This window comes from Coregonus clupeaformis, chromosome 35 (assembly GCF_020615455.1).
Source record: "Coregonus clupeaformis isolate EN_2021a chromosome 35, ASM2061545v1, whole genome shotgun sequence".
NCBI classification, from domain to species: domain Eukaryota; kingdom Metazoa; phylum Chordata; class Actinopteri; order Salmoniformes; family Salmonidae; genus Coregonus; species Coregonus clupeaformis.
The window spans coordinates 11,689,860-11,711,744 of record NC_059226.1 but is presented as its reverse complement, the minus strand read 5'-3'; the positions used below and the strand labels follow the sequence as shown (position 1 = coordinate 11,711,744).

Sequence of the window (21,885 nt, the reverse complement as noted above, 5' to 3'; positions counted from 1 at the left end):
GGAAGGTTATACAGTATCTCCCGACCTGAACGTGAGGCTTTGGAGACCTACATCAAGGAGTCCCTAGCTGCTGGTCTCGTTCGTCCCTCGTCATCACCCCCTGGGGGGCAGGATTCTTCTTTGTGGGTAAGAAGGATGGCTCTCTTCGACCGTGTATTGATTATCGGGGGTTGAATGACATCACGGTCAAGAACAAGTATCCCCTGCCCTTGATGAGTTCTGCCTTCGACTCCTTACAGGGTGCTACGGTGTTCACCAAGCTAGACCTACGCAATGCGTATCACATGGTCCGGATCAGAGAGGGGACGAGTGGTTGACGGGTTTCAATACACCGATGGGTCACTTCGAGTATCAGGTGATGCCGTTTGGACTGACCAATGCTCCAGCGGTATTCCAGAGTATGGTGAACGACGTCCTGAGAGATATGATCGGTCTCTTTGTGTTTGTTTACCTGGATGACATTCTGATCTTCTCGAAGGAACCTTCCGACCACGTCCAGCATGTCCGGCAGGTTCTGCAGCGATTGTTGGAGAATCGCCTGTTCGTGAAGGCCGAGAAGTGCGAGTTTCACGCCCACACGACATCCTTTCTCGGGTACATCATCTCCAGGGGAGAGATTAGGATGGACCAGGAGAAGGTTAGAGCGGTTCTGGAATGGGCCCAGCCCGGTACGAGATTGCAGCTCCAGAGATTTTTGGGGTTTGCGAATTTCTACCGCAGATTCATCCGGGATTACAGCCGTGTGGCCGCTCCGTTAACTGCCTTGACTTCCAGTATCAGGACCTTCAAGTGGAATCCGGAGGCGGATCGAGCGTTTCTGGATTTGAAGAGGCGATTCACCAACGCACCGATTCTCTCTCAACCGGACACGGCCCGTCAGTTCGTCGTTGAAGTGGACGCGTCTGATGTGGGAGTTGGCGCCATCCTGTCGCAGCGATGCTCCACGGACAGTAAACTCCATCCCTGCGCCTACTACTCTCGCCGCCTTTCGCCTGCGGAGAGGAACTACGATGTGGGTAACCGGGAGCTTCTCGCGGTGAAACTTGCCTTGGAGGAGTGGCGCCACTGGTTGGAGGGGGCGGAGCAACCGTTTATTGTCTGGACTGACCACAAGAATCTTGCTTACGTGCAATCGGCTAGACGTCTCAACTCCCGTCAGGCCAGGTGGGCGTTGTTTTTCGGACGATTCAATTTTTTCCCTGACGTCCGACCTGGATCTAAGAACGGCAAGGCGGACGCCTTGTCCCGGATGTTCTCCAAGACGGAAGAGAGTGGGTCCAAGACCGAGACAATTCTCCCCCGGAACTGCGTCGTGGGAGCAGTTATGTGGAAGATTGAGGAGGAGGTGATGGCGGCCCTTCGGACGCAGCCCGGTCCCGGTAACGGTCCACCCGGTCGGTTGTTTGTGCCTGAGTCGGTTCGTCCTGCTGTCCTCAAATGGTCCCACGCCAGCAAGATGGCTTGTCACCCTGGCGTGGCTCGGACGATGGCGTTTCTTCGCAGACGGTTTTGGTGGCCTGCCATGGCCGAGGATACTCTGGGTTTTGTTGCTGCCTGTCCAGTGTGTGCGCAGAATAAGAGTACCAATCGGCCCAGCTCTGGACTACTTCACCCTCTTCCTATTCCCCCGCGACCATGGTCGCATCTGGCCCTGGACTTTGTCACTGGGTTGCCCTCTTCTGAGGGGAACACGGTCGTTCTGACTATCGTGGACAGATTCAGCAAGTTCGCCCACTTTGTGCCAATTGCCAAGCTTCCCTCTGCCTCGGAGACGTCCGAGATCCTGGTTAGGGGAGGTTTTCAGGGTCCACGGTTTGCCCAGTGATATCGTTTCCGACCGTGGCCCTCAGTTTACCTCTGCTGTCTGGAAGTCCTTCTGTTTGGCCATTGGAGCTACAGTCAGTCTCACATCTGGTTTTCACCCCCAATCTAATGGTCAGGCGGAGAGAGCCAACCAGAAGATGGAATCCACGCTACGCTGCCTTGTCTCCTCCAACCCCACCTCCTGGGTCTCTCAGTTGCCTTGGGTTGAGTATGCCCACAATACTCTCCCTACATCTGCCACTGGGATGTCTCCCTTCCAGTGCCTGTATGGCTACCAACCTCCCTTGTTCCCTTCTCAGGAGAAGGAGCTCTCAGTGCCCTCTGTTCAGGCCCATATTCGTCGTTGCCACCGGACCTGGCATCGGGCCAGAAAGGCACTCCTTAGAGTTTCGGACCGGTATCAGCTCCAGGCGAATCGTCGCCGGATCCCCGCTCCCACCTATACCATCGGAGATAGGGTCTGGTTGGCCACACGGGATCTTCCTTTACGGACTGAGTCTAGGAAGTTGTCACCGAAGTTCATTGGTCCGTTTGTGGTGGAGAAGGTGATCAATCCGGTGGCAGTTCGACTCAAACTACCGAGGACGCTCAGAGTCCATCCCACCTTTCATGTCTCCTGCCTCAAGCCTGTTCTCCTCAGTCCTCTGTTGCCTCCTCCGCCTCCTCCTCCTCCTCCTCGGATGATCGGAGGTGGTCCTGCCTACACGGTGCGACGCATCATGGATTCCAGACGGCGGGGCCGGGGTTTCCAGTATCTCGTGGACTGGGAGGGGTATGGTCCTGAAGAGAGGAGTTGATTCCGCGGCGACAGATCCTAGATGCTGACCTCATTCGTGACTTCTACCGCCTCCATCCTGGCGCTCCGGGGAGTCCGCCCGGTGGCGTTCGTCGGAGGGGGGTACTGTAACGATCCCTGCAGTCTGAGTCGGTTTCTGTCTGGGTACTAGTTTTTCTGCTCGGGATCTCCAGTTTCCCGAGGGTTCTGGAACGCTCCCTGCCTGGTTGCCGGGCAACGTTGCTAGGCGGGAGCTCTCTTGATTTCCGCACCTGCATCCCATCAGCAATCTGCACACCTGGTCCTGATCATCACCCTTCTTAGGCTCTGTCCTAACATCCATTCCCTGCCGGATCGTTAGCCATGAACAGTATGTTTATCAGTGGATCAGCCTTAGAGCATGTAGCGTTAGTTTTGTTGTTTTGCACCTTGTTTGCTTGTTTTGTACTTACCTCCGTTTTGTTCCATCTGCAGTCACTCATCCGGAACCTTCATCCAACCTCTGCCTGATGGTCGGCGGCTGCCGAGCCATTACTGGACCTACCACTGCACCCTCAACAACCCATCCACGCCACCCGCTCTGTTCCCTGGATTATTCAGCCTCACTCGTGGATCTATTAAATAAACACTCACCTTTGTTTCAACCTACCTTGTCCTGGTCTGCTTCTGGGTTCTGGCTTAGTAAACCGTGACAGCTGACCAACTGGCAAGTGTCTTCACTGACATTTTCAACATGTCCCTGACTGAGTCTGTAATACCAACATGTTTCAAGCAGACCACCATAGTTTCCGTGCCCAAGGACACTAAGATAACCTGCCTAAATGACTACCGACCCGTAGCACTGATGTCTGTAGCCATAAAGTGCTTTGAAAGGCTGGTCATGGCTCACATCAACACCATTATCCCAGAAACCCTAGACCCACCCCAATTTGCATACCGCCCCAACAGATCCACAGATGATGCACTCTCTATTGCACTCCACACTGCCCTTTCCCACCTGGACAAGAGGAACACCTACATGAGAATGCTATTCATTGACTACAGCTCAGCATTCAACACCATAGTGCCCTCAAAGCTCATCACTAAACCAAGGATCCTGGGACTAAACACCTCCCTCTGCAAATGGATCCTGGACTTCCTGACGGGCCGCCCCCAGGTGGTAAGGGTAGGTAACAACACATCTGCCACACTGATCCTCAACACGGGGGCCCCTCAGGGGTGCGTGCTCAGTCCCCTCCTGTATTCCCTGTTCACCCATGACTGCATGGCCAGGCACGACTCCAACACCATCATTAAGTTTGCCGACAACACAACAGTGGTAGGCCTGATCACTGACAACGATGAGACAGCCTATAGGGAGGAGGTCAGAGACCTGGCCGTGTGGTGCCAGGATAACAACCTCTCCCTCAACCAAGACAAAAGGAGATGATTGTGGACTACAGGAAAAAAAAGAGGACTGAGCACGCCCCCATTCTCATCGACGGGGCTGTAGTGGAACAGGTTGAGAGCTTCAAGTTCCTTGGTGTCCACATCACCAACAAACTATCATGGTCCAAACACACCAAGACAGTCGTGAAGAGGGCACGACAAAGCCTATTCACCCTCAGGAGACTGAAAAGATTTTGCATGGGTCCTCAGATCCTCAAAAAGTTATACAGCTGCACCATCGAGAGCATCCTGACTGGGTGCATCACCGCCTGGTATGGCAACTGCTCGGCCTCCAACCACAAGGCACTACAGAGGGTAGTGCGTACGGCCCAGTACATCACTGGGGACAAGCTTCCTGCCATCCAGGACCTCTATATCAGGCGGTGTCAGAGGAAGGCCCTCAAAATTGTAAAAGACTCCAGCCACCCTAGTCATAGACTGTTCTCTCCGCTACCGCACGGCAAGCGGTACCGGAGCGCCAAGTCTAGGTCCAAAAGGCTTCTCAACAGCTTCTACCCCCAAGCCATAAGACTCCTGAACAGCTAATCATGGCTACCCGGACTATTTGCACTGCCCCCCCCCCACCCCATCTTTTTACGCTGCTGCTACTCTGTTTATTATTTATGCATAGTCACTTTAACTCTACCCACATATTACCTCAACTAGCCGGTGCCCCCGCACATTGACTAAGCACCGGTACCCCCGTGTATATAGCCTCCCTACTGTTAATTTATTTTACTTCTGCTCTTTTTTTCTCAACACTTTTTTTTGTTGTTTTTCTCAACACTTTTTTTAGGCGTTGTGCCATGAGGTGTTGCTTTATCAGTTGTTGTTTTTTACCAGGTTTGTTGTTCATTTGAGCAATATGAGATAGCAGGGAGTTCCATGCAATAATGTCTCTATATAATACTGTACGCTTTCTTGAATTTGTTCTGAATTTGGGGACTGTGAAAAGACCTCTGGTGGCATGTCTGGTGGGGTAAGTTTGTACAACAGTTGTACATACAACTACCTAAGGTAGACCCAAATCAATTGAACAAGTAAAGGAAGCATCTCCTTGCCATATAAATCGGCAACACTAAAACACTACATGGGGGTGGAGTAATATGTAAGCAATTACAGCATGAAAGGCCCTCTTGACAGAGGGAAGAGCAGAGGAAGAGAGAAACCTGTCTGGGGCATAATTAATCAATGCGCTGCAGTCACAATAAATGCCTCTCATCCTGTCACGCACACATACAGTCACATCAGTCCCAGATTCTGGGATCGTTAAGGAGATATGGGCTTGACAGTTCAGAGAGGGGGGAGAAGAGAGAGAGAGAGAGAGAGAGAGAGAGAGAGAGAGAGAGAGAGAGAGAGAGAGAGAGAAAGCGAGAGAGAGAGAGAGAGAGGGAGGAGGTATGGAGATTCAGTTGATAGACAGAAAAGAGCAGTGGTGTATTTTTGGGGGTATCTGTACTTACTATTTATATTTTTGACAACTTTTACTTTTACTCCACTACATTCCTAAAGAAAATAATGTACTTTTAACTTTTTGAATGCTTAGCAGGATAGGAAAATGGTCCAATTCACGCACTTATCAAGAGAACATCCCTGGTCATCCTACTGCCTCTGATCTGGAGGACTCACTAAACACAAATGCTTTGTTTGTAAATGATGTCTGCATGTTGTAGTGTGCCCCTGGCTATCCGTAAATTATAAAAACAAGACAATTTTGCCATCTGGTTTGCTTAATATAAGCAATTTGAAATGATTTATACTTGTACTTTAACTTTTGATACTTAAGTACATTTTTGCAATTACATTTACTTTTGATAGTTAAGTATATTTAAAACCAAATACTTACTCAAGTAGTACTTTACTGGGTGACTTTCACTTTTACTTGAGTCATTTTCTATTAAGGTATCTTTACTTTTACTCAAGTACGACAATTGGGTACTTTTCCCACCACTGGTAAAGAGAATGTGTGATGTGTGTGTCAGAGAGAGAGAGCGAGAGAGAAAGGAAGAGAGAGAAATTGAGAGAGCAAGAGCTACAGAGAAAGTGTGAGCATGTCACATGTACAGATTTCCTAAGGGGCCTTGGTTGGAGTGGATTACATCATTCTGGCTCACTCATTGGACTGGACAGGTGATGGGACGTTGAGGGATGACGCCATGATTATATATTTAATTCACTTGGCTGTGGCACCACGTACAGCACTGTACTGGCAGCGTAAGCAGAGAAACTGACAGAGACGAAGGGAATGATATAGTGAGGAAGGAGGAGAGTGAGAAGACAGGGAGGTGTACACTGTGCCTATTGCTAACACCTCATACTGTATATTTAAGAGGAATAGAGAGTTAAAAGATAGAACATAATTTTCTTACCCAGCATTCCCCGAAACACACACCCCAAACCCCCAACTGCAGGTTATGATTGTTTTCCTAGCCACTGTGCATCTGGCTCTGCATTGCTTGCTCTTTTTAGGCTAGGTATCCGTAAAGCACTTTGTGACAACTGCTGATGTAAAAACGGGTTTATAAAATAAATATGCTTGAATTAGATTTTCACACTCAGAGGGTATCATTAAACAGGAACTTATCTATCACGTTTATCACAATTTATCACGTCCCATAATGTGGGCTATAACAACACAACAATAATATGCACTGCTCCTGCTGCTGTGAAAGCAATTATTAAAATCATATGGAACAACTACTGGTGAATCTATAAGTCTTTCTTTAATTTATTTCTTAGAGATTAACAAAGCATGCACCCAGCCCATTCCTAAACAGGCGTAAATTCAGGAAGACATTTATAGCCTGTTTGGTTTGCCTAGAAATGCCTTGAGGCAGATAAGAGTGCTGTATCTAGGTCAATTTAATTTGGATGCTATATCTTCTGTGCTGCTGGTTTATTGGCACTATCAACAATGTGGAAAGTTACGAGTGTATTTTATCGGATCTGTTCGATTATCGCTCGGGCAATAAACACACACACACAAAAGCATGAACCCACGCACCCATAAGCGCACACACACACCATCCGCACGCACGAACACGCACACGCACACTACTAAGACATGTGATTAGCTGATTTGGCAATAAAAGCCTGTTTCTCTTTTGCTGTAGTGTGGCGGCCAGGTGATGTATTAGTGATGTCATTGGCTTTGAATACAGACAGGCTTGCATTGCTAGAGGACAGCACGCTCCATTTGTTCTGCCACTTACATGCTGACTAGACCGGGCACGCGCGTGCGTCTGCGTGCGCCATCGCACGCATGTTGATTTTGTCCATCTAAGGTCACGTGGAGAAGGGTTGAAAAGCCACAAGCCAGACATTTTGTCATGGAGATTTGTGTTTGGAGGAAGAGGAGAGATGTGTAAAAGAGGACGGTAAGTATAGTTTGGAGAAGGTATAGGTATATATTTTATATATGCCATTTAGAAGACGCTTTTATTCAAAGTGACTTACAGACATGCATGCATAAATACATTTCACGTATGGGGGGGGGGCCAGGAAACAAACCCACAATCCCGGTGCTGCAAGAGCCATGCTCTACCAACTGAGCCATCCAGGACCAGGCAGGTACAGGTAGGTATGTATGTAGACACTCACCTGGGGATCCCAGCAGAACCTGGACTACGTCATCATACAGGACCAGGCAGTTACAGGTAGGTATGTATGTAGACACTCACCTGGGGATCCCAGCAGAACCTGGACTACGTCATCATACAGGATCAGGGTGGCAGGCCGCTGGGGGAGCAGGTACAGGCTGACTGACGCATACACTGAGAGAGAGAGAGAAGAGAGAGAGAGAGAGAGAGAGAGAGAGAGAGAGAGAGAGAGAGAGAGAGAGAGAGAGAGAGAGAGAGAGAGAGAGAGAGAGAGAGAGAGAGAGAGAGAGAGAGAGAGAGAGAGAGAGAGAGAGAGAGAGAGAGAGAAAAAAGGGAGAGAGAGAGAGAGAAACAAAACAAGCAGAGTTAGTTATGACAGATCAATCATCAATCAGACAGACACCTGTCTCTGTTGACTGCTGTATTGTCCCCCCCGCCCCCAAGTCATAACAACACAACGTTTATCAAACACGAAGAGACAGTCATGACCTAGATTGCTCCCTTCACAAAGTGTTTCCAGCTGTGCAGCAAGACAAACAACATGGCCAGCATGGGGTTATATAAAGAAACCAGGCCACCTCATTCCTCAGCGGTCCACAGAGTATACTATATACGTGTGGTGAGGAAATCCTAGTGCATCCCACCTAAGAGTTCCCTCCCTGACAGGCACACTGAAAGGAGTGTGTGTGTGTCTGCAACCCGAGTCCACTAGGTGAGTAGACAGGTAAAAAGCAATAACAGTCTCTGTTCGTTGACATCTGAGCTTCATTTTGAAAGAGGGATTGTGACGAGGCATTGAAATCCACCCAGAGCGAAAGCGATCAGGATAGATTCAAAACACTCTTGACATTGACAAGCCTCTCTGTCCTTTCGCCTTTGTGTTCAGGGGGCGTGGAAGGATGTGTGCTGTCTTTACACTCCTGACAGGTGTATGCTTTGCCTGATCAGGAGAGTTACATGTATTAGATTATATCTCGAGAGGGTGTAGACTAAACAACCAGCACTATTCTGTGAAACCTAGGACATGTCTCTGCTTGTCAGGTATTAGCATTAGGTATAAGCCAGGTATTAAGTATAGCATGGGTTCCCAAACGTTTTCACTCAGGCCCCACTTCCAGCATTGGGGAACATCCCGCACCATGTATATATTTCTATGGGTACAAGCACTATTCAAACCCATCTTGTTGGCGGAGAAAACATTTTGCAGGTTTAAAGCTTATTTCCTGCCATTCTATAAAATGTGCCATGGGATGGAGGCTTTTTTTGCCATTTTAACACTAGAACCACTAAAGCAGTAATTTGGACTGGTCATGAATTTTAAAAAAATATTACTCTGCCATTTGTTAAGTCATAACACACTGTTGTTGTTAGAATCTTAATATCACAAACAGAACTGAAGTTATAATCAGTTTTAAGAGGGCATGTCATTTTTTAAAATGGTTTTCCCCTATTGCCCCTCCTTCTCCAGACAGTAGGTCTTGCTCAGCTCCTTCTCCCGACATTTGAAAGTGCCGTGCCCAGTTGATAATCACCCCGATAATTGCCTCGAAACTGAACCTAAACTATATTGAAGAAAAATATAAACGCAACAACTTCAACGATTTTACTGAATTACAGGTCATATAAGGAAATCAGTCAATTGAAATAAATTCATTAGGCCCTATCTATGGATTTCCCATGACTGAGCAGGGTCGCAGCCATGGGTAGGCCTGGGAGGACATAGACCCACCCACTTGGGAGCCAGACCCACCCATTGGGGAGCCAGGCCCTGCGAATCAGAATGAGTTTTTCCCAACAAAAGAGCTTTATTACAAAAAAATATACTACTCAGTTTCATCAGCTGTCCGGGCGGCTGGTCTCAGACGATTCGCAGGTGAAGAAGCTGGATTTGGAGGTCCTGGGCTGGCGTGGTTACACGTGATCTGCAGTTGTGAGGCCAGTTGGACGTACTGCCAAATTCTCTAAAACGACGTTGGAGGCGGCTTATGGTAGAGAAATGAACATTCAATTCTCTGGCAACAGCTCTGGCGGACATTCCTGCAGTCAGCATGCCAATTGCTCCCTCAAAACTTGAGACATTGTGTTGTATGACAAAACTGCACATTTTACAGTGGCCTTTTATTGTCCCCAGCACAAGGTGCACCTGTGTAATGATCATGCTGTTTAATCAGCTTCTTAATATGCCACACCCGTCAGGTGGATGGATTATCTTGGCAAAGGATAAATGCTCACTAACAGGGATGTAAACAAATGTGTGCACAAAATTGGAGAGAAATAAGCTTTTTGTGCGTATGAAACATGGGACCCAATGCTACGGGCCGATTATCACACAAAATGTATGGGATACCTTTCTTTGGAGAAAGCATGTCACGGGATCGCTTCAGAGAGATCATGCGTTACCTCCATTTTGATGACAAAGAAACTAGAACGTGACGCCTGGAAAACAGACAGATTCGCCATGGTATCCGACATTTGGAACAAGTTTGTAAGGAACAGCAAGCACTGACAATAATTGACTACTTTTTTTACTGCTGTCTTATAGATACTTCTATTCATTATAATGCAATTTTTGCTTTTGTTCAGATCTTCACTATTTACCAAGCACACTTGATGAACTTGATAAAAGCACACTATAATGATGTTTAGGATACTTATGTTTTCATAATTTGACTGTGTGTCTTGCTGACCATGCGTGTTTGTGGTTGGGGTATTTTTTTTATTTTGTTGTTATATTTGCAACAAAGGCACTCCACGAACAAAAACTGATTGAACACTTGAATGTTGGCGTTTTTATTTGTGAAACTTATGAAAATATATTTTTATAAAAATAAAAAAAAGATTTTCATTAGTTTAACAACTAAAAACACCAACATTCAAGCGGTTCTAGTTTTAAAGCTAATTTCCTGCAATTCTATACATTTTGTCATGCGGTGCAGAGAACAGTTTTCAGTTTTATAGCTCATTTCCTACAATTCTACCCATTTTGCCATGTCTTATGTGTGTTCATGTGATATTTGAGGGACTCAAACATTACAACAAAATCAATGGGCTAAAAAAACCTTGCTAAAAAAGGTTAGCTGATCTGGACATTTCTGAGTTACAAATAGCTCTCTGCAATGACTGACATGACGTGAGGAAAACTGCTGATGCACTACCCAATTTCAAAATTGCACCTTGTGCATTCTAAACTCAGCAAAAAAAGAAACGTCCTCTCACTGTCAACTGCGTTTATTTTCAGCAAACTTAACATGTGTAAATATTTGTATGAACATAACAAGATTCAACAACTGAGACATAAACTGAACAAGTTCCACAGACATGTGACTAATATGTCCCTGAACAAAGGGGGAGTCAAAATCAAAAGCAACAGTCAGTATCTGGTGTGGCCACCAGCTGCATTAAGTACAGCAGTGCATCTCCTCCTCATTAAGTACAGCAGCATGCCTAAGGCACGTTCACGGAGATGAGCAGGGACCCTGGGCATCTTTCTTTTGGTGTTTTTCAGAGTCAGTAGAAAGGCCTCGTTAGTGTCCTAAGTTTTCATAACTGTGACCTTAATTGCCTACCGTCTGTAAGCTATTAGTGTCTTAACGACCGTTCCACAGGTGCATGTTCATTAATTGTTTATGGTTCATTGAACAAGCATGGGAAACAGTGTTTAAACCTTTTACAATGAAGATCTGTGAAGTTATTTTGATTTTTACAATTTTTTTTGCTGAGTTTACTATCACAACATTCAGGAGTAAGTTGAAACCCGGACCAAGTTTTGGGGGGCCCTCGCGCCCCACAGTTTGGGAACCACTGAAGTAGAGTAAGGTTATTGAATGGCATTCATTACTTGGCTCAACTCCAGAATGTTTTTTTCCCCCATCTGTCTCTAGGAATCTGACTATACCCACTGACCAGTATAGCCTAGGGCTATCTGGACCATCTGAAGCTGTAGAAAGTGCTGGCTACTCTCCAGGACACATTAGCATGGTGGCTGGAGTAAGCTGCAGTGCCCAGTGCCTATCTACCCTGGTTTAACCAGACTGATCCCAGAACGCATCATTGAGTACAGTGTTCAGTCTGGGTTAAGCACGCTAATGTTATTGAGAAGAATCAGGGTGCTGCTGCTACTGATGTACCCCCTGAGGTATAAGCCTGTGTGCATAATTCAGCAGAGACATCATGTACTCAAGGACTCAAAACATAACATTTATTAAGGTTTTTGTGAATTTTTTCATTGCACAGATCCTCACAGTAAAACCAAGTGCACACTCATCTGCATCAGTCAATTGGTATACTGTTGTCATTTGCTTGATACATTCTGCAAGAGCTAAAAATACAATAATTAAAATAAAAAGTATTTATTTTATTTTATTGGATGCACAATATATCTACAGCTTGGTAAGACATATACTGTGTATTGTATGTTAAATGCTGATCATTCCATGAAGGGAAAGCTTTGTGTGCAGATGTCTGTATGTGAAGAAACTAAATGGTGCTGGAGAAGACGGCTGACGTTTTACAGCCCTCTAACAAATTGTACTATTATGTGTGTTTTTCTGCGTTATTTGTAATTTATTTTGTACATAATGTTTCTGCCATCGTCTCTTATAACCAAAAAGAGCTTCTGGAAATCAGGACAGCGATTACTCACCTCGTATCGGACGAAGATTTTTTCTTCAACGAGGCGGTCGCGAAGGATATCCTACAGACACCCGATAAGGCCCAAATCCCTGTCATTCGCATGAGGAAGAGACGGAGATATCGTGGACGTAGGTCGGGGTGCCTTGAAAGGATCCGACGGCGAGCGAGTAAACTGCCTCTCCCATCAATCCTATTAGCCAATCTTCAATCATTTGAGAATAAATTGGATGACCTAAGATTACGGTTATCCTACCAACGGGACATTAAAAACTGTAATATCTTATGTTTCACCGAGTCGTGGCTGAATGACGACATGGACAACATACAGCTGGCGGGATATACGTTACATCGGCAAGATAGAATGGCTGATTCTGGTAAGACAAGGGCTGGCGGTCTGTGTATATTTGAAAACAACAGCTGGTGCACAAAATCAAATACTAAGGAAGTCTCGAGGTTTTGCTCGCCTGAGGTAGAGCATCTTATGATAAGCTGTAGACCACACTATTTACCAAGAGAGTTTTCATCTATATTTTTCATAGCTGTCTATTTACCACCACAAACCAATGCTGGCATTAAGATTGCACTCAATGAGCTGTATAAGGCCATAAGTGAATAGGAAAACGCTCATCCAGAGGCAGCGCTCCTAGTGGCCGGGGACTTTAATGCAGGGAAACTTAAATCCGTTCTACCTTAAAAACTCTAGACCACCTTTACTCCACACACAGAGACGCATAAAAAGAGGAGTACACCACATCAGTCACTGGCTTCATCAATAAGTGCATTGAAGACGTCGTCCCCACAGTGACCGTACGTACATACCCCAACCAGAAGCCATGGATTACAGGAAACATCCGTACTGAGCTAAAGGTTAGAGATGCCGCGTTCAAGGAGCGGGACTCTAACCCGGACGCTTATAAGAAATCCCACTATGCCCTCCGACGAACCATCAAACAGGCAAAGAGTCAATACAGGACTAAGATTGAATCGTACTACACCGGCTCTGTCGCTCGTCGGATGTGGCAGGGCTTGAAAACTATTACAGACTACAAAGGGAAGCACAGCCGCGAGCTGCCCAGTGACACAAGACTTCCAGACGAGCTAAACCACTTCTATGCTCGCTTCGAGGCAAGCAACACTGAAGCATGCATGAGAGCACCAGCTGTTCCGGATGACTATGTGATCACGCTCTCTGTAGCCGATGTGAGTAAGACTTTTAAGCAGGTCAACATTCACAAGGCCGCAGGGCCAGACGGATTACCAGGACGTGTACTCCAAGCATGTGCTGACCAACTGGCAAGTGTCTTCACTGACATTTTCAACATGTCCCTGACTGAGTCTGTAATACCAACATGTTTCAAGCAGACCACCATAGTCCCTGTGCCCAAGGACACTAAGATAACCTGCCTAAATGACTACCAACCCGTAGCATTGATGTCTGTAGCCATAAAGTGCTTTGAAAGGCTGGTCATGGCTCACATCAACACCATTATCCCAGAAACCCTAGACCCACGCCAATTTGCATACCGCCCCAACAGATCCACAGATGATGCAATCTTTATTGCACTCCACACTGCCCTTTCCCACCTGGACAAGAGGAACACCAACATGAGAATGCTATTCATTGACTACAGCTCAGCATTCAACACCATAGTGCCCTCAAAGCTCATCACTAAGCCAAGGATCCTGGGACTAAACACCTCCCTCTGCAACTGGATCCTGGACTTCCTGACGGGCCGCCCCCAGGTGGTAAGGGTAGGTAACAACACATCTGCCACACTGATCCTCGAACACGGCCCTCAGGGGTGCGTGCTCAGTCCCCTCCTGTATTCCCTGTTCACCCATGACTGCATGGCCAGGCACGACTCCAACACCATCATTAAGTTTGCCGACGACACAACAGTAGTAGGCCTGATCACTGACAACGATGAGACAGCCTATAGGGAGGAGGTCAGAGACCTGGCCGTGTGGTGCCAGGATATCAACCTCTCCCGCAACGTGACCAAGACAAAGGAGATGATTGTGGACTACAGGAAAAAAAGAGGACTGAGCACGCCCCCCATTCTCATCGACGGGGCTGTAGTGGAACAGGTTGAGAGCTTCAAGTTCCTTGGTGTCCACATCACCAACGAACTATCATGGTCCAAACACACCCAGACAGTCGTGAAGAGGGCACGACAAAGCCTATTCCCCCTCAGGAGACTGGAAAAGATTTGGCATGGGTCCTCAGATCCTCAAAAAAATTCTACAGCTGCACCATCGAGAGCATCCTGACTGGTTGCATCACCGCCTGGTATGGCAACTGCTTGGCCTCCGACCGCAAGGCACTACAGAGGGTAGTGCGTACGGCCCAGTCCATCACTGGGGCCAAGCTTCCTGCCATCCAGGACCTCTATACCAGGCAGTGTCAGAGGAAGGCCCTCAAAATTGTCAAAGACTCCAGCCACCCTAGTCATAGACTGTTCTCTCTGCTACCGCACGGCAAGCGGTACCGGAGTGCCAAGTCTAGGTCCAAAATACTTTTCAACAGCTTCTACCCCCAAGCCATAAGACTCCTGAATAGCTAATCATGGCTACCCGGACTATTTGCACTTTTCAACACTTTTTTGTTGTTGTTTTATTTTACTTTTTTATTAAAAATAAATTCACTGTTGGTTAAGGGCTGTAAGTAAGCATTTCACTGCAATGTCTGCACCTGTTGTATTCGGCGCATGTGGCCAATCAAATGTGATTTGATTTGAAGTCACTGTGGTTTAGAACGAGAGTCGATGCAGCATGCAGTGTTTACACCGTTCCCTGCAGCTTGAATTATTAGGCTGTATAAGTATGCTCTGTGTGGGGGTGGACGCTTTCCAAGAGCTAAGAACTACAGTTAGAGTGAGACTGGCAGGTTACGCCACCCCAGGTTCATAGATGGTACTGTGACATTCGCCCCTTTCGCTCATGCACACAGACACACACACACACACACAGATCGCACACGCACACACACACACACACACACACACACAGGCAGATCCCACAGTGTTTAATATTCTCCACCATGGGAAGCAGAGAAAGGGGAAGGTGACTGCTTGTCAGAGCAGATCATATACAGCATTAGGCCTGAGGCACAGATGGGGGGAGAGAGAGCCAGAGCTAGAGCCAGAAAAGACTGTGACAGAGGGAGAAAGATAGGGTGAATTTGGGAAGGGGAGAAGGTAAAGGGGATGGGGAGGAAAGACAGATGGAAAGAGAGAGAGAGAGAGAGAGAGAATCCACATTAGGGGAAAGAGAGTCAACATAAGAAAGCAATGCGAAAATGCCTCCTAGACACCTGTTTTATCATCCACCCTTCCAGGTTGTGATCAGTTCAGGTTCTGCCCCCTGACTTCAGCTGAGTCAATCAGAGCTGTGAGCGAAGCAGCACCCAGTCTCGCTGCACAATGAAACATATCAGCGATGGCGATGAGTCATCCATCCCTGGGACTTGCATGACAACCACAGATTATAGAAGGGCTGGAGGGGACGGCCTAGCTGGGCTGTAGGACACTGCGGCTTTCAAAATAGACATTTGTGTCTCTTAGACCGACGATAATAAAATACGAGAGTAGAATAGAGGGGCAAACATAGTCAGCGATGAACAGAACACTACTGACAGAGACTGTTGAAGAGACATCTCTCTAAGGGGGAAGGCGTTTTGGGGTTTGAAAGCATAAGGGACAAAGGATGCAGGGCTGACCCACATCCTCTCTCAGATTGTTGAGTCATGGTTATAGTACGTTAACAGTTTACACATAGTTATTGATTAACTTATGTTCATACACATATGGTAGTTATTGTGATAGGGACAACACAGCTGTATATCTCCAGCCTGGTCCTAGATCTGTTTGTGCAGTCTTGCCAAATCCTACCCTATGATAACGACCATATGAGTTGACTATATAAACAGAACTGAGACCAGGCTAGCATTGCTCTTCAGATTTCTGCAATGTCATAATGGTTTAAGTGTCTATAAAGTTTGTGAAATGAAAACAGACCGAGTGGATTCTCATTATCACAATCATCAAAGACATGATTCTGTTCTGCTGTCAGCACTCTGCAGCCCTCTCCAATTTCCATACAGTGCCTTATTAAAATGGCTCAGGAATATATATGGATATACTGTAATTAAATTAAATAGGATTATAGTATAGACCTATAGAGAATAAATATCTTATGAAATATATTCCAAATGAAGTTCATTTAACCAATCCAGTTCACTTAAGAATGACTTCAGCGATTCCAGAATCCATGGAAACTTAATTGGGGTAATAGGCAGGGCCCAGGGGGATAACTTGGGGACATTGGAGTTTGTCTATTTCTGTATACCCATACTTACAATGCTAAGTCTGCTGACAGTGTGTGTGCTCTGTGGAGAGAACTTGTTGACAGAGACAACAATGGCTGGGGAACAAATGCAGATATGAAATGGAAGAGCAATTAAAAGGGTTTGTGAAAATGAGAAACACAAAAAGAAAACAAAAAAAGACAAGAAAGAGGTTTACCACTTGGATGAACATTGTTCCTCATTCAATCATTATGAACAAACAGTGCCCGTCAAAGGTTTGGACACACCTACTCATTCAAGGTTTTTCTTTATTTTGACTATTTTCTACATTGTAGAATAATAGTGAAGACATCAAAACTATGAAATAACACATTTGGAATCATGTTGTAACCAAAAAAGTGTTAAACAAATCAAAATATATTTTATATTTGAGATGCTTCAAAGTAGCCACCCTTTGCATTGATGATAGCTTTGCACACTCTTGGCATTCTCTCAACTAGCTTCATGAGATATTCCCTGGAATGCATTTCAATTAACAGGTGTGCCTTGTTAAGTTAATTTGTGGAATTTCTTTCCATCTTAATGCATTTGAGCTAATCAGTTGTGTTGTGACAAGGTAAGGTTGTTATAGAGAAGATATCCCTATTTGGTAAAAGACCAAGTCCATATTATGGCAAGAACAGCTCAAATAAGCAAAGAGAAACGACAGTCCATCATTACTTTAAGACATGAAGGTCAGTCAATACGGAACATTTCAAGAACTTTGAAAGTTTCTTCATGTGCAGTCGCAAAAACCATCAAGCGCTATGATGAAACTGGCTTTCATGAGGACCGCCACAGGAAAGGAAGACCCAGAGTTACCTCTGCTGCAGAGGACAAGTTCATTAGAGTTACCAGCCTCAGAAATTGCAGCCCAAATAAATGCTTCACAGTTAAAATAAAAGACACATCTCAACATCAACTGTTCAGAGGAGACTGCGTGAATCAGGCCTTCATGGTCAAATTGCTGCAAAGAAACCACTTCTAAAGGAGACCAATAAGAAGAAGAGACTTGCTTGGGCCAAGAAACACGAGCAATGGACAGTAGACCGGTGGAAATCTGTCCTTTGGTCTGATGAGTACAAATGAGAGATTTTTGGTTCCAACCGCCGTGTCTTTGTGAGATGCACATTAGGTGAACAGATGATCTCTGCATGTGTGGATCCCACCGTGAAGCATGGAGGAGGAAGTGTGATGGTGTGGGAGTGCTTTGCTGGTGACAGTCAGTGATTTGTTTAGAATTCAAGGCACACTTAACCAGCATGGCTACCACAGCATTCTGCAGCGATACGCCATCTTACCTGGTTTGTGCTTAGTGGGACTTTCATTTGTTTTTCCAACAGGACAATGACCCAAAACACCTCCAGGCTGTGTAAGGGCTATTTGACCAAGAAGGAGAGTGATGGAGTGCTGCATCAGATGACCTGGCCTCCACAATCACCTGACCTCAACCCAATTGAGATGGTTTGGGATGAGTTGGACTGCAGAGTGAAGGAAAAGCAGCCAAAAAGTGCTCAGCATATGTGGAAACTCCTTCAAGACTGTTGGAAAAGCATTCCATGTGACTACCACATGAAGCTGGTTGAGAGAATGCCAAGAGTGTGCAAAGCAGTCATCAAGGCAAAGGGTGGCTACTTTGAAGAATCTAAAAATCTAAAATATATTTTGATTTGTTTAACACTTTTTTGGTTACTACATGATTCCATATGTGTTATTTCATAGTTATGATGTCTTCATTATTATTCTACAATGTAGAAAATAGTTTTAAAAAATTAAAACCCTTGAATTAGTAGGTGTGTCCAAACTTTTGACTGGTACTGTATGTCATTGAATGTAGGCTACAGTATCAGAGAGTGCAGGTAAAAAAGCATTGGATCAAAAAGGTGCTGCGGTTGGAATAATGGAGGAAAGAGCTACAGTAATGTTCCATCACTTCTGAAGCAGCTCTCTGCCCGCAAATGAATGGCAGTTAAAAGCTTATTGGCCTTTTAAAAGCTTGGAGGCCTCAGTGAGACTATCAACAAGGAATGTGTGCTGGATCAATCCACCTGGCTGTTCGAGTGACAACAGATGCTTTCAGAACATTATCAACTCAAACGGTATGAGGGATGAATTACGACGATGGAAACCACAGGAAATATTCCCACCACAGTCTAAGGCATGGAGCCAGATCAGTGAAGGGATCAAACACGGTTAGGGACTATTCTGTTTCAATTCAGTAAGGAAACTTACATTCCAATGCCAACTTTCTATTCCAATACTAACTGAAATGGAATGAAACTTTACTTCCTGAATTAACTGAATTCATAATGTAATTGACCCCAACCCTGGGATCAGAGGTTGGGGTGTCCTTACAATGCACACTGCTTAATTTGTAAATCGGGAGGTCCTGGAACACATAGTGAGCGCGAGAGGGGGCGTTATCCGGGGGGCTCTGAGGTACCGTAAGAGAAAAGAAGTGACAAACACAACGTAGCAGGGCAGCAGGCAGACTAAACAGCCAAGTAGCCTACTATCTATTGTGGAGAAATGGACAGCGCTCTCCAAGGTGCTGATTAATTCAAAGCATTTTAGACGTCACTGCAGAACACCCCACATACTCGAGTATAGCTGTGGGGCTTACACAAGTCCAAATTTCTTATAGCCTAATTTTCAAGACATCAATGTAGCGGTAGAACAAATATCACAATATTGGAATATGACTTAAAATAAAATAAATCAATGTAGGCTACAGCAGAACACACATTTGAGAATACGTAGGCCTCCTGCCTATGTGATAATATGAAGCACATACTCAGATTAAGTTCACAGTACAGAACAAGTTTGTAAAGGAAAAATATGTTCCTACCTTAGCTTTCAAAATCTCCCACAATGACTCTCCCCATGTCAAGTCCATTTAACTCCCGACAGTCAATTTCTTGCTCAAAGCCACGACGTTTAGACTCCTTGTAAGGCTGTTCGGAAGACTCTGGCTGTAGTGTCTATTATTTTTTCTGATTTTGAGTGTTAACTATAACCTGGGTACCCTCTTTAACTTAGTCTACAATGCTTGCTGCCACCAAATGCACCTTGGTTCGGGTATGTTCAAAAACGGAGTGCCCTTTGTTGTTTGTTTACATCGGAGGCAGAGGACGTATACCCCGGTATGGTACAGAAACGTATGATGTATGAAAATCTGGATACCCCCAACCCTACCGCACGTGTCGTCTTTTTCATTGCCTGGCCGTCCCGTCTTCAGTTAGCTGTTTGTTCCACAACACAAAATTCTAAAACTAGCTAGTTTTTCTTCCTCTCCTTTGTCCTTATATTAGCTGCTAGATGTAAACCAGGATTACTTTTATTTTGCTGCTTTTGGGTAAAGTTTGTCGACTTGAATATAAAATGTATTTAAAGTCGTCAAACTTTACCCAAAAGCAGCAAAGTAAAAGTAATCCTGGTTTACATCTAGCAGCCAATATATTTTTTTTTAACATTAAAACAGTTATGACGGTTATTTTATTTTCATGACGGACTTCATCCATAATCGTCGATTGCACGGTTATTAAAAAATTGTCACAACCCTATCCATTGCATGATGGCATTGGCATCCATGCAATTTCACCCTCAAGGACCAATGCCAGGTCAGAGAAGAGATGCTATAAAAAACACCACAGCCATGGTCAGCCTCCCAAATGGCACCCTATTCCCTATGTAGTACACTACTTTTGACCAGGGCCCATGATGCAGCCATGGGGTTGGTTAACTCTTAAGGGTGGATAGTGGAGGACAACATACAGTTCATACAGGCCCAGGCTCCTGTCACTTTTTGGCCCTGATGCTAAAAGTAGACCAGCACTAACAGCTAAGTGGCTTCCAGCTGCTAGTGCCGACAGGACAGCTCTTTCCCTTACGGCTGAATTTGCAGCTCCGAGGGTGGGATATCACTACAGCAACAACTGGGTGAGATGGGGTGGGCGGGTGGAGACAGAGATGCTGCAGATGGTGGGAGTCATCTGGGGTGTGCCGACGCAGGGGTAACACCCTGGCAGTGGACCCAGAGAGGAGGAGGCAAAGAAGGTGAAATATGGTGGGGGATGTGTGGTTAAACAACAACTGGGTAGGACTGTCCACACCCCACAGAGGATAGATCGGCAGAGACGGCTTGTTGGACATTCCTTTATGATGGCATCATGGCCTCTGATTCCATCAAATGTCCCAAAGGATTCTGGTAATTATTCTTGTAATTCTTCCATTACTTGCATAGTTTAGCCATCAGTATTCAAAATATAGCTTTGTGAGGATTAAGTTCTCATAAAGTGATCACACAAAGTAGTATGAATAAGACTGATGGAATGGTGGTAAACCACAACAACACAACATTATTTTCATTCCTGAGGTGAAAGAGTGACATGTTAGGGATGAAACACTATACTCACAGGGGATGCGGCTGGCATGCCAGGGGGCAGAGTTAGTGACAAAGCCCTGTTTGGTTGCCGTGACAATGACCCAGGTGCCAGGGTGGTACAGGAAGGTGACCATGACGACGCCATCTTTGCCCGCCTTGCTGGATGCCAAGGTAGACTGGTTCCCATAAACCTCCACTGCAGCCTCTGCCAGAGGTGAAAGGTCACTGTTGTCAAACACCTGGACTCTGATGAGCACCTCTGTGGAGAGATAGGAAATAGAATGATTAAATTATTCAAACTAAATCAGAAATCTACTGGATAATTTGCAGTGAATGCACAAAAGTATTGTTTGGTTTTGATTAAAAGTTGGAGGCTAAACTTGTAGACCACCGTACAAGTTCTACAATTAACTCTTATTGCAATCGGAGAGCAACGCTTTTTCACATATAGTTGGTCCTGTGTAGCTCAGTTGTTAGAGCATGGCACTTGCAATGCCAAGGTTGTGGGTTCGATTCCCATGGGGGATCAGTATGACAAAAGTATGAAAGTCGCTCTGGATACTAAAATGTTTTTTTAAATGTTGTCGTTTCTAAGTTCCCTTGTAGCTAACAATAGGAAATGTGTTGCTCTCATATAACACATTCAAGTGTCATCTTGCCCTAAATAAAGTAAATGACAGAGCAAGCTTGTCTCTGTTCAAGTGTTCTAGTTCTCAGCTGACAAGGCATGATGACTCATCGTTGTTTACCATGAGATCAAAAAGCATTTAATGGAGTTTAGCGGTCTAGTACCCGACCATATTAGGACATGCTGGGACTTCTGCCATCAGATTCGATTGATCCTCCAAACCCCAGCCAAACTGTCTGGAGGGGCAGAACGGCTGGCTGATTCCACTGC

General features: G+C 45.5%; 1 protein-coding gene across 1 annotated transcript in view; it reads right to left on the bottom strand.

Moving 5' to 3' along the window:
• LOC121550234 (protein FAM171A2) overlaps positions 1-21,885 on the bottom strand; it is a 77,197-nt gene that overhangs the window by 36,818 nt on the left and 18,494 nt on the right. The window contains exons 2-3 of the mRNA XM_041862403.2: positions 21,019-21,246; positions 7,708-7,800 (exon numbers count right to left, since the gene is read on the bottom strand). Of these exons, the coding sequence (XP_041718337.2) occupies positions 7,708-7,800; positions 21,019-21,246 (321 nt within the window). The remainder of the gene's footprint in view (positions 1-7,707; positions 7,801-21,018; positions 21,247-21,885) is intronic.